Source organism: Dreissena polymorpha, chromosome 5 (assembly GCF_020536995.1).
Source record: "Dreissena polymorpha isolate Duluth1 chromosome 5, UMN_Dpol_1.0, whole genome shotgun sequence".
In the NCBI taxonomy this organism is placed as follows: domain Eukaryota; kingdom Metazoa; phylum Mollusca; class Bivalvia; order Myida; family Dreissenidae; genus Dreissena; species Dreissena polymorpha.
The window spans coordinates 24,683,360-24,698,610 of record NC_068359.1 but is presented as its reverse complement, the minus strand read 5'-3'; the positions used below and the strand labels follow the sequence as shown (position 1 = coordinate 24,698,610).

The window sequence follows — 15,251 nt, the reverse complement described above, 5'->3', positions numbered from 1 at the left end:
AGCCTTTTCATTAGAAATAAAATTGTTTCATGCAGTAAAACAGTGTTACAAAGACGCGTATATGTTTCCAATGTTCTGGTGGAATACTCAAATCAGCCAATGGAATAAATGAAGTGTATTCATTCGTACCTAGCCGCGGGAAATTTTATTTGAATTTTATTGGACACTTACAAAGGTCAGGAGAGGTGAAAAGCTGGCTTAATACAGCTTACGCCGAATAAAACTGAATTCATTTTTGTGTCGAAAACCTTATCTGGAATGACCTTAATATAGACACAAGAGAAAAATCTACAATATCTTCTTTCAAATCAGCGATAACCCCACAGTCATATGTGTGCCCAAAATACTATAATATAGGCAGTAAAAGTAAGCATTGCTCACACTAGACTTAGAAATATATGTAGTAGTTTAAACTAAAATCTTTATAGACCAAATCTAATCGTTGATACAGCTTGTTCTTGCGGAGCTCCTTGTGAAAATGCGTGACATTACTTTTTTGAATGTATAAAATTTACACAGATAAGAGGATCAACTATAAGCAAATTGAACCATAACTTTAATCTTATTGTTTTGCTATGCGGTGAACCCAATTTGTCTTTGAATTTTAATGAAATTGTGTTCAGAACGGTACAAGAATTCATAGCAGGCTCAAAAAGGTTTTAAATTTTACATGCAATTGTCAATAACATACATACAATAGTAGATACCTTTATATTTAATAACTATACCTACATGTACTTCCATACTTATACATCTTTGTATATGTTATTCTAACTGATTGTGTTGTTGAATTATAAATCATGTATTTTAGCAATTTATGTGATATAATTATCAGGGGGAGGATCCAGAAAATGTTGTAAAAACTTGTACTCCAATCCCATGCATATTTGATGCAATAAATACGTTTAAACTAAATTACCTGCATCATACTTTGATTGTTTATAAGTTCTATAAGTTCATGTGTTTTCGTTTTGACTTATTAATATAAATAACAGTCAGTCAGTCCGTCAGTCCGTCTGTCAGTCAGTCAATCCGTCTGTCCGTCTGTAACACTTTTGCTTTAAGGTTTTGAAAAATGCTCATAACTTCTATGTCCCTTCAGATGCAACCTTCATATTTGGTATGCATGTGTATATGGACAAGGCCTTTCCATACACACACAAATATTGACCCCTTTGACCTTGACCTTGAACTTAGGGTCCGCATTTAGGTTTCGAAATCTGGGTTTAGGTTTCGAAAAAGCATTTTTCGGGGGAATATGTCTTCAGATGGAGACAGCTCTTGTTATTTTTATTCAGTTGAACATTGTATACATTAAAACACAAATTTTATGTCTCCCACGTTTTCTTTTCACAATGCCACAATGTTTAAAGCTTAGTCCCATATGATTTCAGGGACGCTCCTGCTTGCTCTGACAATCAAATGCCCCTGTCAGCTCGTAACCTATTCTCAGGACTCGGGTACAGTCTTTGTTGCAACAAGGGACCAGAAGCAGCGGAGTCCATCTCTATTTGAAGTCACGAAATCATTCCAAACCTGCCAACTAATAAAAAGATAATAAGACAATATCAGTGGACTGTTTAGACATATCATTTACACATTAAATTTGGGCTTTAGGGATTAGGAACGTGTGCTTACTTTAATTTTTATTGTTGGTTTATTTTTTATAACCAGCCCTCAATCTCAAACTTGGTCTTAACTTAAAAATCATTTTATTTCTTTAATACTAGGTGATATTGGATGTTATTTCATAACATTAAATGTGACAAATAAAATATAAATAAAGACTGTTACGGTAGTTATAATAAGTTGTTTCGAAAGTGTATAAATAGGGAAAGAGAAGCATGTTTTGTGAAAAATAAACTCATAATAAAAATGTCTCATTTATTTTTATATAGAAAGATAGATTTATTTATTTTATCAGTATTTACTTTTTGACGATGCTGCGAAGCAGCTTGTCTTAGTTATCATGAAAAAATTCTTCACAATGGCGACCTATGTAAAAGACCGAGCCAGTCGATTGAGATAGCTCGATTTTTCTAATCGGCATACCTCGCAATTATCATTGATAAAGGTATAGGAAGCTCAGCTATAAATAGGACAGAATATTCTGGGAAAAAGATTTAATAATAGTTTGAAAATGTTAATTTTAAATCAGTTATATTCAATCCATTATATGTTTATAAATCAATGAAACAACTATGCATTTTCTGTATTGTATTTGACATTTGTCGTGATTCAGTAAATAAATTGCGAATAAAAACGTGTCTAAACAACTTTCAACGCGATCATGAGTGTAAAGAAAACAAATTATTTCGAACCTGCCATTTGTAAACGTTTTAAAGACTATGGTATTTAAACAGCATAATAGCCGTATGACATCTGTGAAACTCGTTCTTATGCGTGCTTTATCATTTTGCATATTTTATAAAATTTTCAAACAGAAATTACAGAGCCACATCAGTGCACATACTATTGTTCTATGTGATTGCTATATTAAATCAAATTCAATCCACATAATCCAATTTTAATACCACTGAAAACACAATCCAGAGTGGTGCAGTGAACAGAGCAGTTGACTACAAAGTTGGAGGAGAGCAGTTCAATTCCAGGGCCGGGTAAGTTTATACTTGTTCTATATGAAGTATGCTATGTTTGATGTGAACGATATGACAGAAAATATAAAAAATTATTTCAGCAAATAAACATGAAAACATGTGGGAATAGTGCAGTAAATTACAATAAAAACCAACAAAAATATCCCAATTTATAAATAAATTGCAATTAAAAAAAAAGTTTTTACATTAATTGTTTCAACGTGAATTTGTTTTAAAACACAAGGGCCATTAAAGTGTACATGGCTCATCAAAGTAAAATTACTATGTGGTTTCATAGAACAATAATTTTTATTTGATTTTGTTTAAATAGTCTACATGTATATGCCCCATGTTACCCTGCAGCTTTTCCAGTTTTGACTTCAGGGACCGGATTTGAACAAAAATTGGTTCATACCTTTATTCACAAGACACGAGCCCTGCATCCTTGGCCATGGCATAAAAAGCAGAGTTGCTATCAGCCAACAAGGTCTGAGGTCGGTCGTATTCTAGGATTCGTCCATCACTGAGAACGAGGATTCTGAAAACATAGAAAACATGACAGAACTATATTATTTTAGGATTTTTCCACTTCAAAGAATGCCTTAAGCTCATGTGTTTGACCTTTGACCTCTAAGTGTTACAAGGTACTTTGCTCAGTACTCGTACATGACACACATTCTCCATATGTAGAACAGTACATTTATTTCTTATTTTAAAATTGCATGATGAAGTTACAGTCCAAACAAGCATAATAATGCCATATGACCTGTAAGCGTGACCTTGACAATTGAGCCAGGGAGACAGGTCTTTCAGCTGACATGCAATCTGCATCAGGTGAACATTTGTGATTATATTGAAATAAAATGTGTCTTGTTCTGTGAAAGCTGAGCATAATGCATGTGCGTAAAATGTCGTCCCAGATTAGCTCGTGCAGTCTGCACAGGCTAATCAGGGACGACACTTTCCGCTTTTATGGTATTTTTCGTTTAAAGGAAGTCTCCTCTACACAAAAATTCAGTTAAGGCAAAAAGTGTCATACCTGATTAGCCTGTGGGGACTGCACAGGCTAATCTGGGACGACACTTTACACACATGCGTTATGCTCAGTTTTCTCAGAACGCAACTCAAATGATGAATATGCAGCATGGACAGGCTGCATAATGCTCAAATTCCATTGTTGACCTCGAAGAATAACCTTGACCTTTTAGCAAGGGTCTTACACGCAACAAGCTGCTTTCACATGGTGACCATTTTGGATAATTTTAAAACTTCAAGATGAACACATTCTCATACACTCACAAATAGTGGAGGCTATTTCAAACTTTCAGCACATTGGCTTCACAAAAAAAGAATTAACTCTCTTGATATTTTTCTCAATACTGGGTATCTTAACCTTTCATGAAATATAGATCTTAGTTTTGCTATGGGCTTAATGCATGTGCGTAAAGTGTCTTCATAGACTAGCCTTTTTAGTCCACAGAGGTCGATCATTGACAACACTTTCCACCAAGACTGGATTTTCTTAGAGAAGTGATTTACTTAAATAAAAAATCCCATTAAGTGCAAAGTGTCATCCCTGATTAAACTGTGGCTAATCTGCGACGACACTTTACCCACATGCACATTCATTAAGCTCCATTTACTGACAATACTTTTGATGTTATTTAATTTTGATTGAAAACGCATAACCCAATGGATTTAGGGCAGTTGTATTTTTACCTTGTGCAAATTAGCAGAAAACAATCATACATACATTACATTATGCAGATGCATTAAGCCCTGTTTTCCCATAAAGAGACTCAAATATACTAATATGAGATGAATATTCACATACTGACAATATATTAGAGGTAATTTTATTTTGATTGAAAACTCATAACCACATGGATTTAGAGCAATTGTATTTTTACCTCATGCAAATTAGCAGAAAACAAGTGTATTGTTATTATACATTTAATCACATAAATTAAGCCCCGTTTACCGAGAGCAAGGATTATTAATATCTTACTTATTGTACTCCATGACCGTGATGAGCAATGGTGAGCACCCTACAATACCCAAAGTCTTACTTATCGTGCTCCATGACAGTGATGAGCAATGGTGAGCACCCTACAATACCCAAAGTCTTACTTATCGTACTCCATGACCGTGATGAGCGATGGTGAGCACCCTACAATACCCAAAGTCTTACTTATCGTACTCCATGACCATGGTGAGCGATGGTGAGCACCCTACAATACCCAAAGTCTGAGCTGATCATGACCTAAATGAGTGAGTCCTTCTGTTAAAGTGTACAAGATCAGCAAACTGCACATGCCACAGTTTCCCAGAGTGAGGTTGGGACAACTCTTTATGCACATAAATAAAGCCCCATTTTCCCAGATTAACATCTTATTTATCATACTTTCATCACTTACTTATCGTACTCCATGACGGTGTTGAGCCGGTGAGCGATGGTGAGCACGGTACAATCCCCGAATTCTGAGCTGATCGTGTCCTGAATGAGTGAGTCTGTCTCCAGATCCACGGCTGCGGTCGCCTCGTCGAGGACGAGAATCTTCATCTTGCGGAGCAGGCTTCTGGCGAGACAGATCAGCTGACGCTGACCCACACTGAGAATGATTAAGGGTTTTCTAGGACAACAGGGCTAAATGCATGTCAGTGTGTAACGTGTCATCCCAGATTAGCCTGTGCAGTCCACACAAACCAATCAGGAATGACACTTTCTGCCTACACTGGATTTGCGTTAAGAAAATACTTTCCTGGCTTTACAGGTCAACTGACGATTAGGGACACTTAGAAATAAGGATTATGAAAAGATTAAACAAGGGCTGTTTGTAAAACATGCATGCCCCCCATATGGGCTGTCAGTTGTAGTGGCAGCCATTGTGTGAATACGTTTTATTGGCACTGTGACCTTGACCTTTGACCTAGTGACCTGAAAATCAATAGGGGTCATCTGCGAGTCATGATCAATGTACATATGAAGTTTCATGATCCTAGGCGTAAGCTTTCTTGTGTTATCATCCGGAAACCACTTTACTGTGTCAAATCACCGTGACCTTTACTTTGACCTTGTGACCTCAAAGACAATAGGGGTCATCTGCGAGTCATGATCAATGTACCTATGAAGTTTCATGATCCTAGGCGTAAGCGTTCTTGAATTATCATCCGGAAACCATTTTTCTAACTTGAGTTACCGTGACCTTGACCTTTGACCTGAAAATCATTAGGGGTCATCTGCGAGTCATGATCGATGTACCATTGAAGTTTCATGATCCTAGGCATAAGCGTTCTTGAGTTATAATCCGGAAACCATTTTACTATTTCGGGTCACCGTGACTTTGACCTTTGACCTAGTGACCTGAAAATCATTAGGGGTCATCTGCGAGTCATGATCAATGTACCTATGAAGTTTCATGATCCTAGGCATAAGCGTTCTTGAGTTATCATCCAGAAACCATTTTACTATTTCGGGTCACCATGACCTTGACCTTTGACCTAGTGACCTGAAAATCAATAGGGTTCATCTGCGAGTCATGATCAATGTATCTATGAAGTTTCATGATCCTAGGCATAAGCGTTCTTGAGTTATCATCCGGACACTATTTACTGGTTCGAGTCACCGTGACCTTGACCTTTGACCTAGTGACCTGAAAATCAATAGGGGTCATCTGCGAGTCATGATCAATGTACCTATGAAGTTTCATGATCCTAGGCCTAAGCGTTCTTGAGTTATCATCCGGAAACCATCTGGTGGATGGACGGACGGAAATACGGACCGACATGAGCAAAACAATATACCCCCTCTTCTTCGAAGGGGGGCATAAATAAAGAAAATACATGTCAAATGTTCTTAGGCTTTTGCTACAATTTGGGCTAAAATTAATAAATAGGTTTTAACTAAATCGCAGTACCTCAGATTTTGACCACCTTCCCCAACTTCATACTCGAGCTGACCGGGAAGTCCTTCAATGAAAGTCTTCAAGTGCGCGTGATCCAGCGATGCCCACAATTCATCATCATTGTGGGCCCCGAGGGGATCCAAATTCATGCGAAGACTTCCTGAGAAAAGGATTGGCTCCTACAAGTTTTGAGATAAATCAGCCATGCATTGGAAAAACAGGGGTTAATGCAGGTGTGTAAAGTGTGTTTTCCCTGAGAAAAGGATTGGTTCCTGCAAGCATGGCGATAAATGTAAAACTAATCTAGTTTTTAAAAGTTTGGAGATAATTGTGAAAGTAGACTGGTTCTGACAAGTTTGGATATAAATGTAAAAGTAGACTGGTTCTTACAAGTTTGGAGATATACTTATGTAAAACTAGACTGGTTCTTACAAGTTCGGAGATAAATGTAAAACTTGATTAGTTCTTACAAGTATGGCGATAAATGTAAAAATAGTCTGGTTCTTACAAGTTCAGAGATAAATGTAAAACTAGACTACAAATTTGGAGATAAATGTAAAATTAGACAGGTTCCAACAAGTTTAATGACAAATATAAAATTATACTGGTTCCAACAAGTCTAGAGATAAATGTAAAACTAGACTTGCAACTACAAGTTTGTAGATAAAGGTATAACTAGACTGGTTCTTACAAGTTTTGAGAATATGGGCCAAGATCTGTGTTACATCATGTTGCAAGTTGCAATAATAATGTTAGTTGACTTAAGCAACTTTCAGCATGAATTGAATATATAATAATTGCAAAAGCACAACTTTAGATCCTTAGAAACTCTGCATACTGTTTGAATGGTACACCTTACCAAGTAAAGGAGTAAAGTCTCAGACAACTGCATACTGTTTAAATGGTGTACTTTAACAAGTAAAAGAGTAAAGTCTCGGACAACTGCATACTGTTTGAATGGTGCACCTAAACAAGGATAGAAGTAAAGTCTCAGACAACTGAATACTGTTTGACTGGTTCACCTTGACAAGCAAAGGAGTCAAGTCTAGGACAACTGCATAGTGTTTAAATGGTGTACATTAACAAGTAAAGGATTAAAGTCTCAGACAACTGCATACTGTTTAAATGGTGCACCTTAACAAGGAAAGAAGTAAAGTCTCAGACAACTGCATACTGTTTTAATGGTGCACCTAAACACGGATAGAAGTAAAGTCTCAGACAACTGCATACTGTTTGACTGGTTCACCTTGACAAGCAAAGGAGTTAAGTCTAGGACAACTGCATAGTGTTTAAATGGTGTACATTAACAAGTAAAGGAGTAAAGTCTCAGACAACTGCATACTGTTTTAATGGTTACCTGAACAAGGAAAGAAGTAAAGTCTCAGACAAATGCATGCTGTTTAAATGGTGTACCTTAACAAGTAAAGGAGTAAAGTCTCAGACAACTGCATACTGTTTAAATGGTGTACCTTAACAAGGAAAGGAGTAAAGTCTCAGACAACTGCATGTTGTTTGAATGGTGCACCTTAGCAAGTAAAAGAGTAACGTCTCAGACCTCTGCATACTGTTTGAATTGTGAACCTTATCAAGTAAAGGAGTAAAGTCTCAGAAAACTGCATACTGTTTGAATGATATACCTTAACAAGGAAAGGAGTAAATTCTCAGACAAGTATTGTCATTGAAAGACAAAATGTGTAGAAGGTTGTGAATGGTATAAGGCCCACCTTGTATTGTTTTAAGGGAATCCCTTTCTCTTTTTTTCACCAAAACAAATACAAACACAGATAACACATTTGATTTTTATTTATAATTCTCAAGCAGAACTGCTGTATTACTTATAGAAAATGTAAAAAATAAGACACATAAAGGTTTGAAATTAATATATGTATGTTTGATTCTACATAATGTAGACCACGAGTCATTGCATTGGTTGTATGACCTTTTGACCTTATTTTTCAACATTATTTGGCCAACATTTTCTAAAATAACTTTTTTACCCAAACTTTAATTCTTAAATTGGGTCCATGGGAAAACAAGAGGGCCAAGATGGCCCTAGTTCGCTCACCTGAGAGGAGTCGGTTCATTTAATCTTTACCAAACGTCAAACTTTACCTAGATATTGTCCAGACAAACATCCCGGTCAAGTTTCATCATTATTGAACCAAAACTCTGGCGTATGGAGTGTTTTTGTAAGATTTTACCTGGTGACCTATATTTTGAGTTGACCCCCTTACCAAACATCGAAATTTGATAACAAAAATAAATATTTTGACCAAGATTCATAAAATCTGAAACAAAAAAGTGTTTACAAGGATTTTGTATTATGTAATGAAAATTTGGACAATCTAAGGGCAATAATTATGGCATTAATTATGTGATTTTGCTCATTATCAAACTTGACTGAGATCTTTCAGCAACTTTCATAAAGAATGCTTGAGAAGTGTTAATGCTAGAGTGTTTACAAACCAAATGTGGACGAACAGTCGGCGGACAAAGACCAATTCTAAAACCTCACCTAAGCAATCAGGTGAGCTAAAAAGTATGTTTCGACAATCTGAGCCATTTTCCAACTTGTTCGAGAAATCAATAAAACCAATGTATTGATTAAGTTTCACGATGATTAGGCAAAAAAAACAAACTTCTATAGTGTTCGATCACAAGGTTTCTCTCTAGTCACATAAGGAAAACTGCCCCCCCCCACTGGCGGCCATGTTTTTTGACCGATCGGGACCATTTGCAAACTCATCCGAGATATATATAAAACCAATCATTTCACCAAGTTTCATGATGATTGGGCAAAAATTGTGACTTCTAGAGTGTTCACAAGCTTTTTTTTACTATATAAATACAAGAAAACTGCCCCCCCCCCTGGCAGCCATGTTATTCCACTGACCAGAACCATTTTTTAACTCAACTCTCGTATCAAGGAAACAAATGTTCTAAACAAATTTCATGAAAATTGGGACAAAAATGTGACTTCTAGAGTGTTCACATGTTTTCACTATATACATATAGAGAAAAATGCCCCGCCCACTCAGCAGCAATGTTTTTCACCGATCTGGACCATTTTCGAACGAATCCGAGATATCAATAAAACCAATGTTTTGTCCAACTTTCATGATGATTGGGCAAAAATTGTGACTTTTAGTGTGTTTACAAGGTTTCTCTATAGCCAAATAAGGAAAACTGCCCCTCCCACTGGCGGCCATGTTTTTCAACGGACCAGAACCACTTTTGAACTCAACCAACATATCATTAAGACAAACATTTTGACAAAGTTACATGAAGATTGGGCATAGAGTGTGACTTCTACAGTGTTTACAAGTTTTTTCTTTCTTTTTGACCTAGTGACCTAGTTTTTGACACGGCATGACCCAGTTTCGAACTCGACCAAGATATCATTTGGAAAAAGCTTCTGACCAAGTTTCATGAAGATCTGAAAAGAAATGTGCCCTCTAGTAAATACAATGTAATATTATGAAAACATTAATAGTCAAAGGGAGGTAACTTCTGTAAACTTAAATGCAATAAATGTATTTAGAAGAGTTGTCCCGCATGTTATATGACCTTAATTCATGATTGTTTAAAAGCCTTTTTACTATATAAATATAAGGAAAACTGCCCATCCCTCTGGCAACCATGTTTTTCAACGGACCGACACCATTTTCGAACTCAACTCTCATATCAAGGAAACAAATGTTCTGAACAAATTTCATGAAAATTGGGCCAAAAATGTGACTTCTAGAGTGTTCACATGTTTTCACTATATACATATAGAGAAAAATGCCCCGCCCACTGGCGGCCATGTTTTTTTACCGTTCTGGACCATTTTCGTTCTCGTCCAAAAAATTAATAAAACCAATGTTTTGTCCAACTTTCATGATGATTGGACAAAAATTGTGACTTCTAGAGTGTTTACAATATTTCTCTATATCCAAATGTGGAAAACTGCCCCGCCCACTGGCGGCCATGTTTTTTAACTCAACCAACATATCATTGAGACAAACATTATGACAAAGTTACATGAAGATTGGGCATGAAGTGTGACTTCTACAGTGTTTACAAGTTTTTTCCTTTTTTTGACCTAGTGACCTAGTTTCTGCCCCGGCACAACCCAGTTTCGAACTCAACCGAGATTTCATTGAAACGAAGCTTCTGACTAAGTTTCATGAAGATCAGACAATAAATGTGGCTTCTAGAGAGTTTACGAACAAATGTGGATGGACGGACAGACAGACGACGGACAAAGACCGGTCACAAAAGCTCACCAGAGTAATCAGATGAGCTAAAAAGATAATTTACACTCTAGCAGTCACATTAAAAGTCCAATCTTTGTGAAACTTGGTCAGAATAAATTGATTGAATAATATCTCAATTGCGTTTAAAAATGTTCTCGGTTTGTTGAAAACAAGTCCAACAGGGGGCGGGGCAGTTTTCCATATATGGCTACAGTAAAACCATGCTTACTCTCTGGAAGTCACATCTATAGTCCAATCTTCATAAAAAAAACAAAGAAATAAAATCATACATGGAATACAGTAATTGAGAATCAAATGTACCAAATTAAAACAACTATGGAGCTACCAAAATACTGACACTGTATGTACACAATATAAAGGTACTTAAAATAAACCTTTATTTTAGTGTTATATAAACACTTATTACACAATTTTGTTCAATGTAGGCAATCCCATTTTATTTTTCCCCATAATTCTTTGCCTTTTCATTTAAGGCAGAACTTTAATTGATACGGCTTTATACCTTTCAAACAAACAAACAAAAAAAGACTCATTCTTGGAATATGGAATTTTGTGCATGTACGAAAAGTGTCTGCACAGGCTACTGCACAGGCTAATGAGGGACAACACTTTCCACCTCAAAATGATTTCCACTAAGAAGAGAGTTCCTTTGAACAAATAAGTATCATACAAGCGAAAAGTGTCTTCCATGATTAGCCAAAGGCTAATCTAGGACAAAACTTTACACACATGCATAAAGCCGAGTTTTTCCAGAGCAAAGCTCAAATAAATTTGTTCGACCCAACCTGTGGCAGAATTGTCAGACGGGACCGTAAATCATGGAGACCCAGACGACTGATGTCTTCACCGTCAATGACAATACTTCCTTCTGCCGCCTCGATCAGTCGGAACAGCGCGAGGGTCAGCGAAGATTTCCCCGCACCTGTCCGCCCCACTATTCCCACCTGTTGTTAAGAGATGATATTCAGACAACACCTGTCCGCCCACTATTCCAACCTGTGGTTAAGACATGGTATTCAGAAAATATGACATACTTGTACAATTTTTTGTAAAGAATGCTAATGAAAATGGTTTGAACTTATGGGAGAAAACACTTGAAATCAGGCCCTGTAGTCCCCAATAATAGAATAGAATGTTCTACATGAAGAATAATGTAGATAGAGGCAGCTAATCCAGGATTTGACTAACAAGAGCTGTCAGAGGACAGCGCGCTCGACTATTCGAGTGCTTGACAGTATAACGTAAGCCATCATGGGGAAATTGTTCATATTCAATAATTTATTAGACGATCTTTAAAAAATAAAAAAGGAAAAAAAAAATTAGGGGGGGGGGTGTGAGAGGGGGTATAATGTGGGGTGTAGTCATTTATTAGACGATCTTTCAAAAATAAAAATAGGAAAAAATAAAAAAATGGGGGGGGGGGGTAGGGGGGTGAGAGGGGGTATAATGTGGGGTGGGGTAATTTATAAGATGTTTAAAAAAAATTGAGGGTGGGGGGGTAGGGGGTGAGAGGGGGGTATAATGTGAGGTGTGGTAATTTATTAGACGATGTTAAAAAAAAGGGGGGGTGGGGGGGGTAGGGGGTGTGAGAGGGGGGTATAATGTGGGGTGTGGTAATTTATTACATGATGTTTAAAAAAAATGTTTGGGGGGGGAGGTTGGGGGGGGGGGGAAGGGATTCTGGGTAGGGGCGTGGGGTATTGATTGGGTGTAATCCATTGTGGTATTCAGGTAAGTTTTGTCAAAGTAATAATAAAATGTGATCATAAATAAAGAAGATATGGCAATTTAAGTAAAATGTTCAATTATCTAAGTGTAAAAGAAGCCATAATTATGTCAAAATGCTTAATACAGTGGTCTGCTCTTGTTTATAGGTTGGGGTCATGTTGGTGTAACAGGGTATTCACTCTGACACTAATCCTTTTAACAATACTAACCCAATCAAGACTGAGAGAAGTTCAGTGTGAGAGATACTTTGTGATGTATGAGTGAGTTTAATTATCATCTATATAATTTCAAATCATAACTGAACATTTGGTCACTTGTTTGTAAAACCTTGTAAGAGGTAGTAGGCTTTTTCCAATTGCCACTTTCTACAATAAGTCTTGAGGTCACTGGTAAGTGCATTATTTTATGTTTATATAATTGTATTTTATTGAATTACATTGTATTGCATATTATTTTATAAAATTGTATTTTCTTGAATTGTAATTGTATTGTATTGCATATTATTATGTATTACAATGAATTATTTAAATTGTTATTATAATTGTCATTTGTTAATTATAACATGATTTTTATTCATGTTTCAGGCCATCATTTACATCATTTATACTTTATAGTATTCAAAGCTTGGAACGTAAAACCCAGGTTGCGTTATAAACTCAAACCCAGGCTACATTAGTAAACAAGTATGCAAAATATAAAAGCAATATGTCAAAGGATATAGGAAATATGTGGGATAGTACGCAAACTTTAACATAGATTTATCAATAATATGCATATTCTAAGTATAAAAGGGGAAATAATTATGTCAAAATGCTTGATACAGTTGCATGCTCTTGTTTATAGGTTGGGGTCATGATGGTAAACAAGTATGCAAAATATGACAGCAATACGTCAAGGGACATTGAAAATATTTGGGGTAGTACGCAAACTTTAACATTTGCTGCATATTCTAAGTGGAAAAGGAGCCATAATTATGACAAAATGCTTGATAAAGTTGTCTGCTCTTGTTTATAGGTTGGGGTCATGTTGGTAAACGAGTATGCAAAATATAAAAGCAATATGTCAACGGATATAGGAAATATTTAAGGTTGTACGCAAAGTTTAACATAGATTTATCAATAATATGCATATTCTAAGTATAAAAGGGGCAATAATTCTGTCAAAATGCTTGATACAGTTGTATGCTCTTGTTTGTAGGTTGGTGTCATGATGGTAAACAAGTATGCAGAATATGAAAGCAATATGTCAAGGGACATTGAAAATAGTTGGGGTAGTACGCAAACTTTAACATTTGCTGCATATTCTAAGTGGAAAAGGGGCCATAATTATGACAAAATGCTTGATAGAGTTGTCTGCTCTTGTTTATAGGTTGGGGTCATGTTGGTAAACAAGTATGCAAAATATGAAAGCAATATGTCAAGGGACAATGAAAATAATTGGGGTAGTACGAAAACTTTTACATTTGCACGCTAATGGAAACGGAAACGCCACGGAAACGCCGACGCCAGCGTGAGTAGGATAGCTCCACTATATATATTTCATTTATAATAGTTGAGCTAAAAATGAAAGCAATTCTTGAACAGTCTAATGTAAAGTCTATTCTTTATTCAAAGAATTAAGTCTAAGAATTGTTTGGTGAATACAGGCACAGAAACAAAATCTTTTCAGTTATGTTCCATAATCACTTAGAATCTCAATCAAAAAATGGAGATGCCTCTTGCGTTACACTACAATACTACAATAAGTTTTTAATCCATTCATATTTTATATTCTTTTCGAAAATTGATTAAGGCACTTGGTACAAAAGACACAGTTTTGAGTTCAAAAAACGTAATTAGAACTAATTCCAAAATTAAGATTAATTGCATTAATATATATTTTATGGGCTGTGATATTAAATGCAGGATCTCAACCCACATGTATTTCATTTTCAAAACAGAGAAATCCACTATAATTAATAAGCAGAATTCTGGTAAAACTTGGTTTCATGCATGTGCGTCCAGTGTCGTCCCAGATTAGCATGTTCAGTCTGCACAGGCTAACCAGGGACCACACTGTACCCCTAAACTGGGCTATTGTTCAGCAGTCTGCACAGGCTAACCAGGGACCACACTGTGCCCCTAAACTGGGCTATTGTTCAGCAGTCTGCACAGGCTAACCAGGGACCACACTGTGCCCTTAAACTGGGCTATTGTTCAGCATTCTGCACAGGCTAACCAGGGTCCACACTGTGCGCCTAAACTGGGCTATTGTTCAGCAGTCTGCACAGGCTAACCAGGGACCACACTGTGCGCCTAAACTGGGCTATTGTTCAGCAGTCTGCACAGGCTAACCAGGGACCACACTGTGCGCCTAAACTGGGCTATTGTTCAGCAGTCTGCACAGGCTAACCAGGGACCACACTGTGCGCCTAAACTGGGCTATTGTTCAGGTGAGTCTTCCTTTATAACTGAAAAATTCCATAAAAGAGGAATGTGTCGTCCAAGATTAGCCTGTGCAGACTTCACATTCCTGGGACCACACTTGACAAACATGCAAAAGCACAGTTTCTCAGAACTCATATAAAGGGTAGTCACTTAATGAACTTGGTCAATCTTTCATTTTCCTTGCCTGAAAAACAAATGTGAAAACATATCTTGAGTTTCCTTTAAGGGGTAATTACCTTCACAATTGTCCTAAATGCAGCAATTTGTATTTTAGGCCAGGAATTTTTCAAAGCAAATCATGAACTAAATGTAAGTTTTTTAGTTGTGTAGCAACTA

At 36.6% G+C, this 15,251-nt stretch overlaps 1 protein-coding gene across 3 annotated transcripts in view; it reads right to left on the bottom strand.

Moving 5' to 3' along the window:
- Positions 1 to 1,277: 1,277 nt before the first annotated feature.
- The window catches only part of LOC127880676 (multidrug resistance-associated protein 1-like), a 44,262-nt gene continuing 30,288 nt past the window's right edge, over positions 1,278 to 15,251 (bottom strand). For 2 of the 3 annotated variants that reach the window (XM_052428009.1, XM_052428011.1), the window contains exons 16-20: positions 11,547 to 11,705; positions 6,515 to 6,681; positions 5,015 to 5,209; positions 3,013 to 3,135; positions 1,278 to 1,543 (exon numbers count right to left, since the gene is read on the bottom strand). In XM_052428009.1, the coding sequence (XP_052283969.1) occupies positions 3,015 to 3,135; positions 5,015 to 5,209; positions 6,515 to 6,681; positions 11,547 to 11,705 (642 nt within the window). In that variant the 3' untranslated portion in view covers positions 1,278 to 1,543; positions 3,013 to 3,014. The remainder of the gene's footprint in view (positions 1,544 to 3,012; positions 3,136 to 5,014; positions 5,210 to 6,514; positions 6,682 to 11,546; positions 11,706 to 15,251) is intronic. The other variant, XM_052428010.1, reaches the window with a different exon arrangement.